General features: G+C 42.9%; 1 protein-coding gene across 3 annotated transcripts in view; it reads left to right on the top strand.

The window, feature by feature from the left end:
• The first annotated feature begins 366 nt into the window (after window positions 1-366).
• cap1 (CAP, adenylate cyclase-associated protein 1 (yeast)) overlaps window positions 367-17,691 on the top strand; it is a 60,144-nt gene continuing 42,819 nt past the window's right edge. The window contains exons 1-2 of one of the 3 annotated variants that reach the window (XM_085962556.1): window positions 367-452; window positions 15,119-15,242. In XM_085962556.1, the coding sequence (XP_085818682.1) occupies window positions 15,128-15,242 (115 nt within the window). In that variant the 5' untranslated portion in view covers window positions 367-452; window positions 15,119-15,127. The other 2 variants (XM_085962555.1, XM_085962557.1) reach the window with 2 other exon arrangements.

The raw sequence follows: 17,691 nt of genomic DNA, 5'->3' as shown, positions 1-17,691 counted from the left end.
TGAATCAACAATTCACAAAGCAGTCTTTGGCAAAAAGTCATCACAATAAAATTTCTGCGACTGCATTTAGCGCCTGCCAGTGTGCAGGGAATGTTGAAAGATAAACCGGAATCGGTGAGTGGGTGAAACAGTTGAGAGATCAGAAGTCTGTGAGCAATACTGGGGGCAGATGCTCATTTTAACCACACACACACGACTGCATGGACGTTCAATGTGAAGTTGGAAACGGAAGAAAGAAAAGAAAAATAAGTTGGGGTGGGGGTAAATTAAAAAAAACACACTTCCTCAAATGATCCTTCCTCTCACTTCCGATAACCGAGCCTGGGTCTTCAGAGCCGCTGGGCCCGAAAGGCCATTTTGTCCTTATTAGGAGAAAGCGGAAGTCGTGGCCGCGCGACGCGGGGGTTTGTGGGGGTATTGGCGGCACTTCCGGGGAGGTGATCCGATCGCAGGTGAGTGCCGAGGGCGGTGGGTCCGGTGCTGCTGCTGCGCCTTTCTCAATAAAGCTGCTGGAACGGAATCTGTGGCGCTCGCTGCCCAACCCGCATGTATTAGACGCGTTATTCTGCAGCCGTGTGTGTTTGTGTCGTGGTTTTTTTTTTACCTCAGGTAAGGATGCGGGGTCGGGGAGCGGCTGGGGCAGGACAGGGGTTTCCATAGTGATGGGAAGGTGCGCCTGAAGTGGGGAGGGAGAGGAATAGCTTCTGTACTTGGGGGGGGTTTAAATATGTGTTTGCAAAGGAGTCGCTGCTTACTTGACTTCCTGATAGTGGGCTGGGCTGGGCTGATGAGCGAGGAGGCGTTGCGTGAGTTTGGTTTGTGTGACTGGTTTTTTTGTGGGGTAGAGGGGGGTTGAGTTCCTGCCAATGGACAAGTTTAATCTGACCATGTTAGGAATTTGGAGACCAGGGTTGAACTGGTCACTCCCCGATCTGTGTTAATCTGCCCAGCGCATTTTAAAACGCGTTTAGTGTGTGGTGAAGGCAGAAAATGAGGTGTTAACCCTGAGCGAACGGCAGATTCGAGAGCCTGGCAATAGAATGAAACATTGACTGACCCTGCAACTTAAGAAAATGCCTGAAATCAGGAAAACTCATGATCAGGAACCATGAGTTTCTGAAAAGTTTGTGTGCTGGAAAATTTGTCTTTTGATGTGAAACTTTTAAGCATGAATTCATTTGATCTGATGTCATCCGGTGGTTATTTTTCAGTTGCGCATGTTTTTCCCCTCTCCTATGTTCCTGAATTAATAGTAGAAATGTCCTATATCTGAAAATAAACTCATACTTTTTTGGAGTGGAGTGCACCTGTGAATCAAGGACTTGGAAGTATAATTTAAAAGTAATCACTCCATCATTAAGATTGTATTCTGTTTAAAATCTAATTCCACAAAAATGTAATCTGGAGGCCCTTTCAAATATGCAGCATCAGGATTTAATGCTTGGAATACTGTGGCAAAGTAATAAAGGCTTAAAACTCCCTTTACCTTATGAAAGCCTTGATTATGCTTCTTTGCTTGCTTGCCCTAACTTTCCACGGCTGGAATTTAAAGTTAAACAAAATTCAGGATGAGCAGTTTATGGCGCGCACATCATAAATGAGTAATTTATAGAATCAAAAAGATTTAAATATATATATTATCAGTTAGTGTTATCCAGTGGAAATGAGGTAAAATCCTTGCCGTTTGGGTGGTTTACAACTGTTGTGTTAGAGTTGTCATGGATTTCAACTTCATTAGGTTTTGATAAAAATAAACTTCTTTTAGTGAGGCCTGCCCTGAGAACTTGATCCTGAGTTTATTCTTTGTCCTTAGAGGATACTTTCTCCCTTATGGGCATTCTTTTGCTTCTGTCCGTGATTCTTTGGCAGAAAATTAAACTTTAATTGGATCAAATGTGCTCTGTTGCATATCTGTTTTGCTATTAACAAAGCCTATTGGACAGTCTCGCTGACTAGTTCTACCATGAATGTGCAACATTTTGCTGGCTGAAGATGATTTAAATAGGCTGAAATAAATTCAGTCTTCTGTCAATTGGTTGAACGACCCTGGATCACCTCAATTATAACTCTAGTTCTTGGCTTGTTGATGTCAAGTGCAATTTTAAAGGAGAAGGACAAAGACACTTGGTTTTGGGAGAAATAAATTGTTTTAAGAAAAACTTTCCTTTTCCAGTTAAAATAATTTAGTATTGGGACAGTTCTAGAAATCGATTCTACAGATCATAAGGCAGATTGCTCATCAAATAGAGCAGGCATGTTAACTTTTCAGTGCAGACAAGGTTTTTGTGAACGGAAGCCGTACTGCTTAAATTAGATGTATTGGTAATTATACCGTTGTAGAGAGACATGTGGCAAGCAGAAAATGCCATGTTGGGATAGCTCTGAATGAAAGCCATTCATAAACTACTGTTTTTAAGATGGATTTTTTACTTAAACATGGTTTGTAATATGAAATCAGCAGTAGTTTCAAGCAATATTTTTTTTTTAAGTGGTTGCATCATCCCAGAACCTTAGCTGAAATGAGTTCACATGTTTAGCCCTCAAGTCCCTTAAGGTTGCAGAAGTGCTTTTTTTTTTAAAGAGTATTTGACTTTTTTTAAAGGCGGGGCCAGGATGATGCAGTTGCATGGAATTTGCTGTTTCCTTCAAGAACAGTATGTCTAATTTAAACTCGGCAGTGGTCATAGTGTGAACCAATCTTTTTCCTGTAGATTCTATTACCCAGTTGTTGAATTCTGTTTAACCATAATGTTTGGTTAAACTATGGCGGTAACTGGGATGAGACAAACAGAAACTTGCTGCTTCGTACTTGCAGATTTGGCTGTGTGGTTCTTTGTTGAGGTTGTGCAACAATGTTCTTTATCTGGGTTGTATGTACATTGCATTTTGTGATTTCAACAGGAGATCCGTGGAGAGCGGTATCATGCAACTGACAGCAAGTATTGGGTGGGGCGTGCTGAACTTTATAACTGTAGGGTAGATCTAATTCTGATTTTAGTTTTCTTTTCCTCTTTTACAGAATGAAGTAGTGCAATAGGAATTTAAAATATAATGTGATTTATTTATTTGCACTTGTTTTTCAAGAATACTGGTAGTTATTCGAGTTGGAGTAATCCTGTACCTGGGCCTTTTTATTAAAAAAAAATATTGTTAGTGCTCTCCTGTCATCTGTTCTGAAGGCAGAGAGTGGTGCTATGGTATGGTTCTACAGGTGCCAATTCCTCTCTATCTGAGGACAGGATTGAGGTCGTTTCTGATGCTCTCTATGGTTAAACAGTTGTGCCCTTTAAGAATTGCTTAGAACTGGAGGGCTGACACTGCCCGTGGGACTGTCCTTCTTAGGCGGAACCGAGGATGACTTGCTTCCACATTAAAAATGAATTCTCAGTTGACTGAGGAGTCCAATGCAGGACCTACAGTCTCTTGTCACAGGTGGGGCAGACGGTGGTTGAAGGGGGCGGGCGGGTGGGTGGGGTGCCATGAGGGTCCTGATGTTCCAGGTCCCGAACTTCATTTTAAAGGGTGGAAGATGCCTGTGCGTGAATTCTTTTAACGTGGGGTGGCCATCGCACACCAGCTACCACACGGGCTTGACGGAGCAAGGCTGATTCACTATCTTGAAGGGTATTTTGGAAAAGAAACAAAAATTGATTATTTGGTGAAAGATCACTTAAAACGATTTTTTAGTTAGGTTGCATTTTATTAAGAATTTCTGCAATTTTATTTATACGAATTATACTGAGTTTTTGAAGATTTAATTGGTAGCCTGGTTGAGCACAACGGAAGCATACGTTTATACTGTATGAAGATGAAAGTTAATTTGATTTTAAATGGCTTTGGAAATCAGTGTCTTGATTGCTCATTGAGTGGTTGTGAAGTGAACGTAATGCATTTCTGTAATGGCAGCTGCACGAACATGTCCTGGTATGCACGTTCCTTGACTGGATAGTACTAAGTACAGTCTAGCATGCATCTCAGAACATCCCCAGCTCTCAGTTCAGGAGTGGCCAGTAATGAATTATTCCAGTATGATGCTCATGTACTTTCCCCATGATTGGTTTCACCAGCTGCTTTTAAGAAAGCCAGGTAGACGCCCTTGACGGCAGCATTTGTGCACGGAGTAGCTCAGCCATAGGGTCCAACAAGTCCCAGCTTGACCCCCTGACTGAAACTGAACTCACCCGGTGAGGTATTAGGAGTTCATTCATTGGTCTCCGTCTCCCTGGGTTAGGGAGATGTAAATCAGCCAGGGCCCAATTCTGATACCTATGTAACCTGAGGACAGAATTGGGCTCCACTATGATGCCCATGTATACAATAGCCACTTAGTTGAGGTACAGGACTGCAACCGCCCATGGAAGCATACCCCAGCAAGGAATCGATGCGAGATAAAATCAAGCTTCCTGAATCATAGAACTTTACATCACAGAAGGGTGTCATTTGGCCTATTGGCCATGCACTGACTGGCACTCTGAAAGAGCTATCCATTTAGCCCCATTTCTCTGCCTTTTTACCATATCTTGTAAAATGATTTTACCATATCTTGTAAAATGAATGGTCAAATTGTCATTCACTTCCTCTTTAAAAACGATTGTGGATTTTAGCTTAGACTGTTTGTGATATCTATAATGTAGTGAGACATGAGCAACTGAAACACCTTCTGACTTGGCGAATTCAATTAAATCCTGAGACCAGCCATTCTTGAAGTGTCTCACTTCCTGTCATATGTACTTTGAGTTGTATTGATTAGGGTTTGTTGGCTGTTACACAGCCCTTTGTTTGAACAGGAAGGCCTAAAAAGCTTAAGTAGATGGATTGCACTTACAAAAAATTGATGACCACTTCTCGTTTTAATCAGTGATGCGTTTCAGTTCATTGAATAAAATGGTATAAGCAGGCTACAGTATTTCCTCATATTAAGCAATTTTGAAATCTTTGGGGATAACTGTAATTAAAATAGAAAATACTTTTAGGGAAACTCTGATACAACTTGGAGCTTTGCTGTGAATCTCTTTTGGGTGGAAACGCTTGAGAGTTACTCATATTGCTAGCTGTGATGGAAAGTAAGGCTTGCATTTATATATGATTTTTTAAATCTCAAAGCACTTAATGTACAGTCAATTACTTTGAAATGCAGTGATGGTTATATAGCCATTTTCCATGCAGCAAGATCCTACACATGACAGCAAGATGAGTGACTAGTAATCGGGTTTTTGATAGTTGCGGGAGGAATGTTGAGCAGGATACTGGAAAAACTTCCTGTTCTCCGATAATTGGATCTTTAACATCCACTGCAACAATGAGGTGGGGTCTAGATTTATTGCCTGATCTCGAGGGCAGCACATTTTGATGCTGCACTCCCTCAGGACTATACTGGAGTGTCTGTCTAGATTACATGCTCAGTCTTGGAATGGGCCTTGAACCCACAAGTTCTGACTCGATTGAGAATGCTACCAACTGAGTTAAACCAGCAGCATTTCCAATGAGTGAGTTGAGTAGAGATGTTTATAATTGCAGAGCTGAATATCATGTAGGAGTGGTAGAGCTGTTTCCAGGTCCCTACAGGGTGACCCTGCTATAATATATGCATGCGAGAACAGTATTTGGGGCAGGTGTGTTGACCTTCATGGTAAAGTAGCCTGCCAACAAGGAAATGTTAAATACAGTATCTAGGTATGAATCAGACAGTAATGGTCCTGGCCAATATTAATCCTTCAATCAACATCACTAAAAAACAGATTATATGGTTATCAAATTACTGTTTGTGGGAGCTTGCTGTGTGCAAATTGGCTGCCGAATTTCCTACATTACAACAGTGACTACACTTCAAAAGTATTTCATTGGCTGTGAAGTGCTTTGGGATGTCCTGAGGTTGTGAAAGGTGCTATATAAATGTAAGTCTTTTAATGTTTGGGCTTAAAATGTTATATTGGCTTTGGAGCTCTTATAGAAACATAGAAGATAGGAGCAGGAGTCGGCCATTCGGCCCCTCGAGCCTGCTCCGCCATTCAACGAGATCATGGCTGATCATCCAAACTCAGTACCCTGTCCCTGCCTTCTCTCCATATCCCTTGATCCCTTTAGCCTTAAGAAATATATCCAACTCCTTCTTGAATATATTTAATGAATTGGCCTCCACTGCCCTCTGTGGTAGAGAATTCCACAGGTTCACCACTCTCTGGGTGAAGAAATTCCTCCTCATCTCTCCTAAATGGCCTACCCCTTATCCTTAGACTGTGACCCCTGGTTCTGGACTCCCCGGTCATCGGGAACATCCTTCCTGCGTCCAGTCCTGTTAGAATTTTATAAGTTTCAATGAGATCCCCTCACATTCTTCTAAACTCCAGCAAGTATAAGCCCAATCGACCCAATCTCTCCTCATACATCATTCCTGCCATCCCAGGTATCAGCCTGGTGAATCTTCGCTGCACTCCCTCCATGGCAAGAACATCCTTCCTCAGATAAGGCGACCAAAACTGCACACAATACTCAAGGTGTGGTCTCACCAAGGCCCTGTACAACTGCAGCAAGACATCCTTGTTCTTGTACTCGAACCCTCTTGCTACGAAGGCCAACATACCATTTGCCGCCTTAACTGCCTGCTGCACCTGTATGCTTACCTTCAGTGACTGGTGCACAAGGACACCCAGGTCTCGCTGCACTTCCCCTTCTCCCAATCTATTGCCGTTCAGATAATAATCTGCCTTCCTGTTTTTGCCACCGAAGTGGATAACCTCTCGCATTTATCCACATTATACTGCATCTGCCATGCTTCTGCCCAATCACCCAACATATCCAAATCATACTGGAGTTTCTCGGCATCCTCCTCACAGCACACACACCCACCCAGCTTTGTGTCGTCTGCAAACTTGGAGATATTACATCTAGTTCCCTCGTCTAGATCATTTATATATATATATATATTGTGACTAGCTGGGGTCCTAGGACCGATCCCTGCGGTACCCCACTAGTCACTGCCTGCCACTCAGAAAAAGAGCCGTTTATTCCAACTCTTTGCTTCCTGTCTGCCAACCCGTTCTTTATCCAAGTCAGTACCTTGCCCCCAATCCCATGTGCCTTAACTTTACACGCTAATCTCTTATGCGGGACCTTATCGAAAGCCTTCTGAAAGTCCAAATACACCGCATCCACTGGTTCTCCCTTATCTATTCTACCAGTTACATCCTCAAAAAATTCCAGTAGATTAGTCAAGCACGATTTACCTTTTGTACGATGTACCTTTATTTGTGGAGTAACCCCCCAAAGCAACTTGTGCCATGAATTCAACTTGAGGGAGGGACAGAATTCAAGGTTTTCTTCCTGGGAGGTGTTGTGAAGTCAACTCCGCGAAAAGGGCAGGAATATAAGGGGTAAGTTTTCTTAATAATATGTGGTGAAAATTAAAGGATCCTGAGCACGTTGGGTAGTTTACGGAGTACAAAGAAGGGAACGTTTATGTTGGGATGGTACCCGAGGGGAAGGGCTGGTAGCTCACCAAAGTAGCCAATAGAGTGTAACTTAATTAATGAGCTATGATGGATCTAACAAATTTACATTGTGGGGAGGGTCTAAGCCTTGGTTGATGGAAGGAGTTTTGGAATTTGTTTTAATTTCCTTTATGAATCACTACATTATTTTTGGCTGGATACTTCTGTTTACTAGGGAGCTACAGTAGTCTCTCTGAGTTACGTGTAATTGGAGGTGGGTCAAGGGGACCTGCAGACTTCACATTGAAGAGAGTTATAGAGATCAGTAACACCTGTAATTAAGCTGATCTCCTGGAATATAAAGGTAATCCTAAATCCTGGCATTTTATAATGTGGGAAAGTAGAATTATACCACCAGATTTAGGAAGGGATGCAGATGGCCCTTGGCATATAGGGTTAAAATGTAGAGCTGTTGCCCTGTAAAAGGAGACATCCTTCTCTAAAGAAAGAACTCACATTTATACAACACCTTTCATGACTCTGGGTGTCCCCAAGTCCATCGAAGCATTAAATACATTTGAAGTGCAGTCACTGTTGTAATGTAGGTAGCAGCCAATTTATGCACAGCAACATCTCTCAAACCACAATGAAGTAAATGACAAGATAATCTGGTTTAGTGATGTTAGTTGAGGGATAAATATTGGTCAGGATACGAGGAGAACTCACCTGCTGTTCTACGAATCGTGCCACCTGAGAGGGCAGATGGGTCTTCGTTTAACATATCAACTGAGAGACTGCATCTCTGACCGTGCAGCACTGAAGTGTTGGCCCCAGTTATGTGCTTATACCTGGAGCAGACCTTAAATCCATTACCTTCTGACTCGAGCGAGAGTGCTGACACTGGTTGTCCACAATCCAGTTTCTTTCCTGGGCTCTGGAAACATGTTGAGTTCGATGTTAGCTTATGTTGCTACTGTTGAAAATTTTCCCTGTGCTGACACAGGAAGAATGACCTTGGATAAGAGACTGGTGGGCTTCGAGTGCTTATGGAGCAGCACCTTCAGGGCAGCAGAGGAAAAGTGGGGGGTAGTGATTGAGAAATGTATTCATATATTCCATTCCAATTTGTTGAACTAACATGACTTGAAAAGTACATTTTTTGGTAAGCTGAACATCACTTCATATGTTGAAGATGAATTCAGTTTCTCATTCCTGATTGAAATCCATCATGCTGGAAGTATGCATCGATGTCAGGGGACAATTAACTTCAGTTGTGGTTGCTTCTGTGGTCAAATAACACTCTCTATCCAGACTTGCAGGTGAAGGACGACTGGTTGAGCTTTTCGAGGACGGGCACTTTCTCGGTTAGACAACATTTTGTTTTGGATCATTGGCTATATTTGTTTGTCATGTAAATTATGGATGGGCAATAAATGTTGGGCTTGCCAGCAACGCCTATGCCGAGAGAATGAATTAAAAAAATCTTTAGTACAAGAGATTAAGTAAAGGCCAAAGGTAGTTCCACAGTCCTGGATCAATGTGCCAGGTTAGCAGTATATTCAAACATCTATTACCAGCTTCTTGGGAGAAGTGTTCATTTGAAGAAAGTTCAGTGAAGATGTACCAGCAAAATACTTTTGACAAAAGCAACTTCTATCACTCTGTCCCCACACTTTCAAAAATTATAATCCTGTTAAGTACAGCGCCCTAAAGCACCAGCAAACAATGCCATGGAGTATTTTGCTATTGTTTTAGTGTTTGGTTCACTGCCACCTCTCTTCTAAGAATGCCCACCTTGAAGAAGTTTTGCTCTTCTCTCTGACGCGATTTCCGTTTGTCTCTTCAACCTTGTTTTTTCCAGTTCTGATGAAGGGTCCCAGACCTGAAACGTTAACTCTGTTTCTCTCTCCACGGATGCTGCCTGGCCTTCTGAGTATTTCCAGTATTTTCTGTTGTTATTTCAGATTTCCAGCATCCGCAGTATTTTGCTATTGTAATGCCATGGAGTGATTGGATACAAGTTTGTAGAATTCATGTGACAAAGATGGAGTACTTTGTCCGGTGTATTTTGTTTGATCTTTGAGATTGAAATAGGTTGTTCTAAAAATAATAATGTGCCACACACTAGGATTGTAAGAGAATCCACATTTAACTCTGTCTGGTACATAGCTCTCCTGCAGAGTGCAATGCTGCCTAGACCTCAGACTCTGGAATTCCCTCCCATCTCCTTTGTAACACTCCTTAAATCCCACCTCTTTGACCAAGCTTTTGGTCACCATGCCTAATGTCTCATCCATTTTTTATTATGCCTCTGAAACACTGAGATGTTTTTCTATGATCAAGCTATATAAATTTAAGTTGTAGAGTTCTAAGTTTTTTCAGGAGGTCTAAGCTAAAAGTCATGTAATCAAGTGCCGTCTGTTATATTGGCTGTCACTTAATTTTTATGTTCAATATACCTGATTGATGGCTTCCTAGCTGCATGGTTTAATAGAATTCTTCCTCCATCTAAAGGCATGGAGGACCGGTCAATTGCAGTGAGCTAATTACAGTACTGTAGTACGTTTGTCAGTTTGACTCCCGAGCAACGCTATTGCCCGATATTGTGCCTATAAGGTAATAACTTAGGCTCAGAGGGAGTGAGGGCTTGTTTTGTTGGTCCTTGACTGAGAAATATCTGATGTTCCAGACCTCATGGGGTGCATAAAGAGTTAAGTCAGGCACTTAAGATGGGGAGGAGCAGAAGATTGTGAAGGCCCTCTTGTGCAAATGTTATCAAGTAGCTAGCTTTATAATGCTGGATTCTTGGAAGCAGTGTTCTACCTGTCTTCAGCTGAGGGTGGTGCATGGAAGGAATGTTACTCTTGAACCAGCTGTTTTCTGCTCTCCTCATTGACACTCTCTGACAGCACTTGAAACATGCTTTGGTGGGCTCTGCAAATATAAACTTGCTGTATGGGTAATTGTGGGCATGAAAGGCCTAGCACATGGCACATTGGAACAAGATCTACTAATTGGTATGTGCTGTTAAAAAGATCACCCCAACAAGTACAATTTGTTAATGATCTAAAAGTACTAGAAATCAATATTTCCTGTTAACCACGCCCTGTCTCTCTCTCTCTTTCCCCCCCCCTTGTTATATCAGCTGTAGTCTGAGTGAAGGAAGTTGTTTATTGTCCTGAGTATTAATCTATGCTCTAATTAACTGAGATGCAAATTAATGAGTAAAAACAGATACAAGGCATCAAATCTAGTGGTGCAATTTGTCTAATTTACCTGAAGTCATGGGAGCAAGGGTAGTGATCAATGTTCCCTCTAATTTTTTTTCCCTGAGCTGGCCCTTTAAATTTGTTACGCGGCCACACATGCGCGGTATCTCATCCAGCGACAGCAGTGGTGAGCGGCCTGCACGGGACCTCGCAATTAGTGCGCGGCTGCTTAGGGGGAGCATTGGTGGTGATAACTAAAATTTGCTGCACTCAAGTTAACAATGCGCAGATGGGTATTTTGAATTGAATGCTGAATGTGTTTTGTAATTGTTTTCTATTTTTTCCTCTCCCTCGGAGTTGTTGCTGCGGTACAATTCTGCAGGCACCCTTTAATAGCTCTCTCAAATCGCTTTTCTCCATGTGTGAACCTAAACAGCTAGTATTGATAAGCTATTCGACTGCAGAGGGCATCAAACCCAATTCCAATCATGTTTACACAACTAAGGGGCAGAAACCTTGGTTGTTTTTTTTCCTCTCTACCTAACACTGGTGGGACACTGAAGCAAATTGTCCCTCAGCTAACCGAGCACTGATGACTAATCTTAAGACCCTACCTAATCTGAATGGCTCAGCTACTTTCTGCCTTGCCTAGCTAAACCATTGGGCAGCTTCAAAATCCTTTTAACCTATTAAAATATACGCATGTTTGAAAATAACTTGGGTTAAATGTTTAATTCTACTTAGAACCAAAATATTCTGTCATTTGACTGTTAGCCAAGATGTTTGTAGAATCTGGTGCTGCTAGCATTTGAATCTACTCCACATTTAAACGGTCTATTTGCAGCTACTGCATTTCTATAGCGCTCTCCACATGCAGCAAGACATCTTGCATGAAGCAGGAGAAACAGAAGGGAAAGGGAAGATGGACTTTAAAGGATATGTTGAGTTTTTCAGATAAGAAATTGGATACAGACTCCTTTCCATTCTCTTCGCCACCCCACCCCAAAAAAAAATCACTAACAACCGCACTTTCAAACTGCATAGCCTTTGGCCTTCAATTGCTGCAACTCTTCTGGATCCTTTGATTTGCTGAAATGCTCCTTCTCCTCCATCTGTGAGCCCTTGTCCCCAACTAAACCATTACACTCTCCCATCCCAACCACTCCCTTAGTATTCCTTCAAATTCAAGGGGCGGGACCTGAGTGTATCTGGTTCACAACTGGCTGAGACATCCATCACTAGATCTGGCTGGATCACATCAAGTGTCTCTCTTTCCTCTGCCAAAACCACCCACTATTCCAGAATCGTTTGGGAGAGCAAAGATAACCCCTGGCTTTTCATTTCTTTATACCAGTCTTGTCCTTAAACTGGCCTCCCCTGCGCCTTCCACCACCACCTCCCCAGGGCCTGATAATCTACATCCTAGGGTCCTTAAGGAAGTAGCCCTAGAAATAGTCGATGCATTGCTGGTCATTTTCCAAAATTCGATAGACTCTGGAACAGTTCCCATGGATTGGAGGGTAGCTAATGTTACCCCACTATTCAAAAAAGGTGGTAGAGAGAAAACGGGGATTTACAGACCGATAAGCCTGACATCGGTAGTGGGGAAAATGCTAGAGTCCATTATCAAAGATGTAATAGCAGAGCACTTGGAAAACAGTGACAGGATCGGACAAAGTCAACATGGATTTACAAAAGGTAAATCGTGCTTGACTAATCTACTGGAATTTTTTGAGGATGTAACTGGTAGAATAGATAAGGGAGAACCAGTGGATGTGGTGTATTTGGGCTTTCAGAAGGCTTTCGATAAGGTCCCGCATAAGAGATTAGCATGTAAAGTTAAGGCATATGGGATTGGGGGCAAGGTACTGACTTGGATAGAGATCTGGTTGGCAGACAAGAAGCAAAGAGTTGGAATAAACGGCTCTTTTTCCGAGTGGCAGGCAGTGACTAGTGGGGTACCGCAGGGATCGGTCCTAGGACCCCAGCTATTCACAATATATATAAATGATCTAGACGAGGGAACTAGATGTAATATCTCCAAGTTTGCAGACGACACAAAGCTAGGTGGGCGTGTGTGCTGTGAGGAGGATGCCGAGAAACTCCAGTATGATTTGGACAGGTTGGGTGATTGGGCAGAAGCATGGCAGATGCAGTATAATGTGGATAAATGCGAGGTTATCCACTTTGGTGGCAAAAACAGGAAGGCAGATTATTACCTGAACAGCAATAGATTGGGAGAAGGGGAAGTGCAACGAGACCTGGGTGTCCTTGTGCACCAGTCGCTGAAGGTAAGCATGCAGGTGCAGCAGGCGGTTAAGAAGGCAAATGGTATGTTGGCCTTCGTAGCGAGAGGGTTCAAGTACAGGAACAAGGATGTCTTGCTGCAGTTGTACAGGGCCTTGGTGAGACCACACCTTGAGTATTGTGTGCAGTTTTGGTCGCCTTATCTGAAGAAGGATGTTCTTGCCATGGAGGGAGTGCAGCGAAGATTCATCAGACTGATACCTGGATTGAGACCATCTATTCAGCTGCCTTTGCTGTTTCTTCCCCTTGCTGTCGCCCCGAACCCATGTCTCTAGCTGCTTTCCCATCAACCCCCATGCCCTCTCCAAGCTCATCTCGTTCGTGAAACCCACGTCCTGTTCCCACACAACTGCTGAGCACCGAAATTCCTTTCCTGGCCCCTAGCTGGCTGACATTGTAAATGGTTCCATCTCCTCAGATATTTTCTGCCTACCTTTCGAAAACTACAGTTATCACACCCTTCTGTGGGGAAAAAATACTTTGGACCCTTCTGTCCTTGCAAACTACAGTCCCATCTCAAACCTCCCTTTCTTCAAAGTCCTTGAATGTGTTGCCTCCCAAATCTTTGCTAATCTCTCCTGCAACTCCCTGCTTGAATATGTCCACAAACAAGATGCCACCCCTGCAACAGCACTGAAATGGCCCCAGTAAAGTCTCAAATGACACCCTCTGTGACTGATCATGGTGCACTATCCCTCTTTGTCCTTCTCGATCTTTTTGCAGCCTTTGACACAGTTGCTCAGACCATCCTCCTCCTAACACCTCGCCTCCTTTGTCTGGCTCAATGGGACTGCCCTTGCTTGGTTCCACTCTTAACTAACTGTAGCCAGTGCATCGCCAGCAATGGCTTCTCTTCCTGGCACGCTCCCCCATCTTTACCAACAGAAAACTCCAAGGGTCCCTCCTTGGCCCCTTCCTCTTCTCTACATGCTGCACCTTGGTGACATTAGCCACAGACATGGGGTCAGCTTCCACATGCACACTGATGACACTCGGCTCTACCTCTCCACCAGCTCTCTAAATCCCTCTATTGCATCTGTGTTCTCGGATGACCTGCAATTTTACACAGTTAAGAATTGGGGAGGCCAAAGCTATCGTCTTCAACCCCTGCACAAACTGTGTACCTTTGCCACTGATGCTAACCTCCTCCTTGGCCATTCTCTCGGGCTGAAACAGACTCCGCAACCTTGGCTTCCTGAATCAGCTTCCAAGCCTTTGTACTTTCCATCACAAAAACCACCCATGTCCACCTCCATAACATCGTCTGCCCCATCTCCAGCCCATCTGCCACTGAAACCCTTGTATGTGCCTTTTGTCACCTCCCAGAATTAACTATTCCAATGGCTTCCCATCCTCGACTCCCTGTAAACTTTAGTTCATGGAAAACTAGTATTCTATCCCACACCAAGTCCTGCTTGCCTATCATCACCTGCCTTCCAGCCCTACAACTCGCCCCAAACTCTCTCTTCCTGTGACTCTAGCCTCTTGTGCATTCCCCTCCTCCTTCAACTCATCATTGATGGCCATAGTTTCGGTCCCCAGGCCCAAAGCTCTTGAATTCCCTTCCTAAACTTATCTGCCTCTCCACTTTCTTCTCCTTTAAGGCCCACCTTTTTGACTAAGCTTTTAGACACCCCCTGCTAATAGCTCCTACTTTAGCCTGGGTTAATTTTTTCCTTGTGTCTGTGGACATTTTCCTACATTAAAGGCACTATGCTAGTGGTAATAGTAGTGGTAGTAGTTCCTTCTCTTGTTTTTCGCACAAACCAAGTTGAGCAGCGTTTCGGAGATGTTCCTGAAAGTTGTTTTTAATGTCTTGGTATCAAATTTCTAATGAAGGCTTGAAAATATACCTAACTACCACTGACCTAGAATATCTTTAGATTAACTTTCCTCGCTCCACAGTTTATACATAAACTTTTTATATTTGTAAATGATAAAAAGGGAAAGCTTAGTTTTGCAGTGTTTTTTGTGTTAGTAACATGTAGGGAATACAGCTTCATGCAAAGTAAGTGTTGGAAAAGGGTTACTATGGTCCAACTAGTGTGAATCATTTTTGAAAGGGTGTGCCACACATGGTGAGGTAGCATAACATTTGCATGAGCAATGTGGCTTTTTTAAATTTGATGACCACGCCAGTGTTTGACTAATTTTATCGATCTTTTCTCCCTTTAGGTTTGAACAATGGCAAACATAGAAACCCTTGTACAAAGGCTGGAGAAAGCCGTGATACGATTGGAGACAATAGAACCATCCGGTAGACACGGAGCTGGTTCTGGAGATGCGGGTGGATCTGATGGTAATGACAAACACGTATTTTGAATATTTGAAAGCGTTAAAAATTCTTGACTGCACTTTATTCTGTCATGATGTGATTGATTGAATGAATGGTCTGTGCTGGTATGTTGTCTGTATGTCCCAATTATTATTGTTTTGGGATTGAGTAGCATGACCTGGCTGTGGCTGGATCAGTCTATTGCAGGCTTGAGGAGAGCTGTTAGTTGTTGTACATACACTAATACAGGTCCTATGTGTATTGATTAAGCTTGTTAGTATGGCAGTATAAGGTAGCCAAATCTAGTGGGAGGATAGAGGATTGGGAAAACTTTAAAAGACAGCAAAAAATAACAAAGATTAATTAAGAAAGGGAAGATAGATTATGAAAGTAAATTAGCAAAAAATATAAAAACAGATGGTAAGAGTTTTTATAGTTTATATAAAAAGAAAAAGGGTGGCTAAAGTAAATGTTGGTCCCTTAGAGGATGAGACCGGGAAATTAATGGTGGGAAATATGGAGATGGCAAAAACACTGAATGAATATTTTGTATCAGTCTTTACAGTAGAGGACACTAAGAATATCCCAACACTGGACAAACAGGGGGCTATAGGGGGGGGGAGCTAAACACGATCAAAATCACTAAGGAAGTGGTACTCGGTAAAATAATGGGACTCAAGGTGGATAAATCACCTGGACTGGATGGCTTACATCCTAGGGTCTTGAGGGAAGTGGCGGTAGGGATTGTGGATGCATTGGTAATAATTTTCCAAAACTCCCTGGACTCGGCAAAGGTCCCGGCAGACTGGAAAACTGCTAATGTAACACCCTTATTTAAAAAGGGCAGTAGACAGAAGGCTGGAAACTATAGACCGGTTAGCCTAACATCTGTGGTAGGTAAAATTTTGGAGTCCATTATTAAGGAGACAGTAACAGGACATTTGGATAATCATAATTTAATAGGACAAAGTCAGCATGGTTTTATGAAGGGGAAGTCATGTTTGGCAAATTTGCTGGAGTTCTTTTGAGGAAGTAACATATAGGGTGGATAAAGGGGAACCAGTGGACGTAGTGTATTTAGACTTCCAAAAGGCATTTGACAAGGTGCCACGCAAAAGATTATTGCTTAAGATAAAAATTCACGGGATTGGGGGTAATATTCTGGCATGGATAGAGGATTGGCTATCTAACAGAAGGCAGAGAGTTGGGATAAATGGTTCATTCTCAGACTGGCAATCAGTAACTAGTGGTGTTCTGCAGGGGTCAGTGCTGGGTCCCCAACTCTTTACAATCTATATTAACGATTTGGAGGAGGGGACCGAGTGTAACATATCAAAGTTTGCAGATGATACTAAGATGGGGGGGAAAGTAGTGAGTGAGGAGGACATAAAAAACCTGCAAAGGGACATAGACAGGCTAAGTAAGTGGGCAGAGATTTGGCAGATGGAATACAATACTGGAAAGTGTGAGGTTATGCACTTTGGCAGGAAAAATCGTAGAGCAAGTTATTATCTTAATGGCAAGAAACTGGAAAGTACTGAAGTACAAAGGGATCTGGGGGTCCTGGTGCACGAAACTCAAAAGGTTAGTATGCAGGTGCAGCAAGTGATTAAGAAGGCCAATGGAATGTTGGCTTTCATTGCTAGGGGGATAGAATATAAAAATAGGGAGGTATTGCTGCAGTTGTACAAGGTATTGGTGAGACTGCACCTGGAATACTGCATACAGTTTTGGTGTCCATACTTAAGAAAAGACATACTTGCTCTCGAGTCAGTACAAAGAAGGTTCACTCGGTTAATCCCGGGGATGAGGGGATGGACATATGAGGAGAGGTTGAGTAGATTGGGACTCTACTCATTGGAGTTCAGAAGAATGAGAGGTGATCTTATTGAAACATATAAGATTGTGAAGGGGTTGGATCGGGTGGATGCGGGGAGAATGTTCCCGATGATGGGTGAAACTAGAACTAGGGGGCATAGTCTTAGAATAAGGGGCTGCTCTTTCAAAACTGAGATGAGGAGGAACTACTTCACTCAGAGGGTGGTAGGTCCATGGAATATGCTGCCCCAAAAAGCTGTAGAAGCTACATCATTACATAAATTTAAAACAGAAATAGACAGTTTCCTAGAAGTAAAGGGAATTAAGGGTTACGGGGAGCGGGCAGGAATTTGGACATGAGTCTAGGTTCGGATCGGTCATGGCCCTGTGGGTAGCGGAGCGGGCCCAGGGGCCGTGTAGCCTGATCCTGCTCCTATTTCGTGTGTCTAATTCTGTTAGATTCAGGAGATGGTTCTGTGATAGTGGATTGGCGGTTAGGATCAGATCAGCCATGATCTTATTGAATGGCGGAGCAGGCTCGAGGGGCCAATTGGCCTACTCCTGCTCCTATTTCTTATGTTCTTATGAAGCTTTGTTTTTACACACGGTGATGTTAAAAGATTCGGGGTTGCCTTATGAATTGGCCTGCTGTACT

The sequence above is a fragment of the Somniosus microcephalus genome, chromosome 20 (assembly GCF_052327205.1).
Source record: "Somniosus microcephalus isolate GS21.2 chromosome 20, FLI_Smic_1.0, whole genome shotgun sequence".
Lineage (NCBI taxonomy): Eukaryota > Metazoa > Chordata > Chondrichthyes > Squaliformes > Somniosidae > Somniosus > Somniosus microcephalus.
The sequence above is the reverse complement of the archived record's forward strand: the minus strand, read 5'-3'. Positions and strand labels throughout refer to the sequence as shown.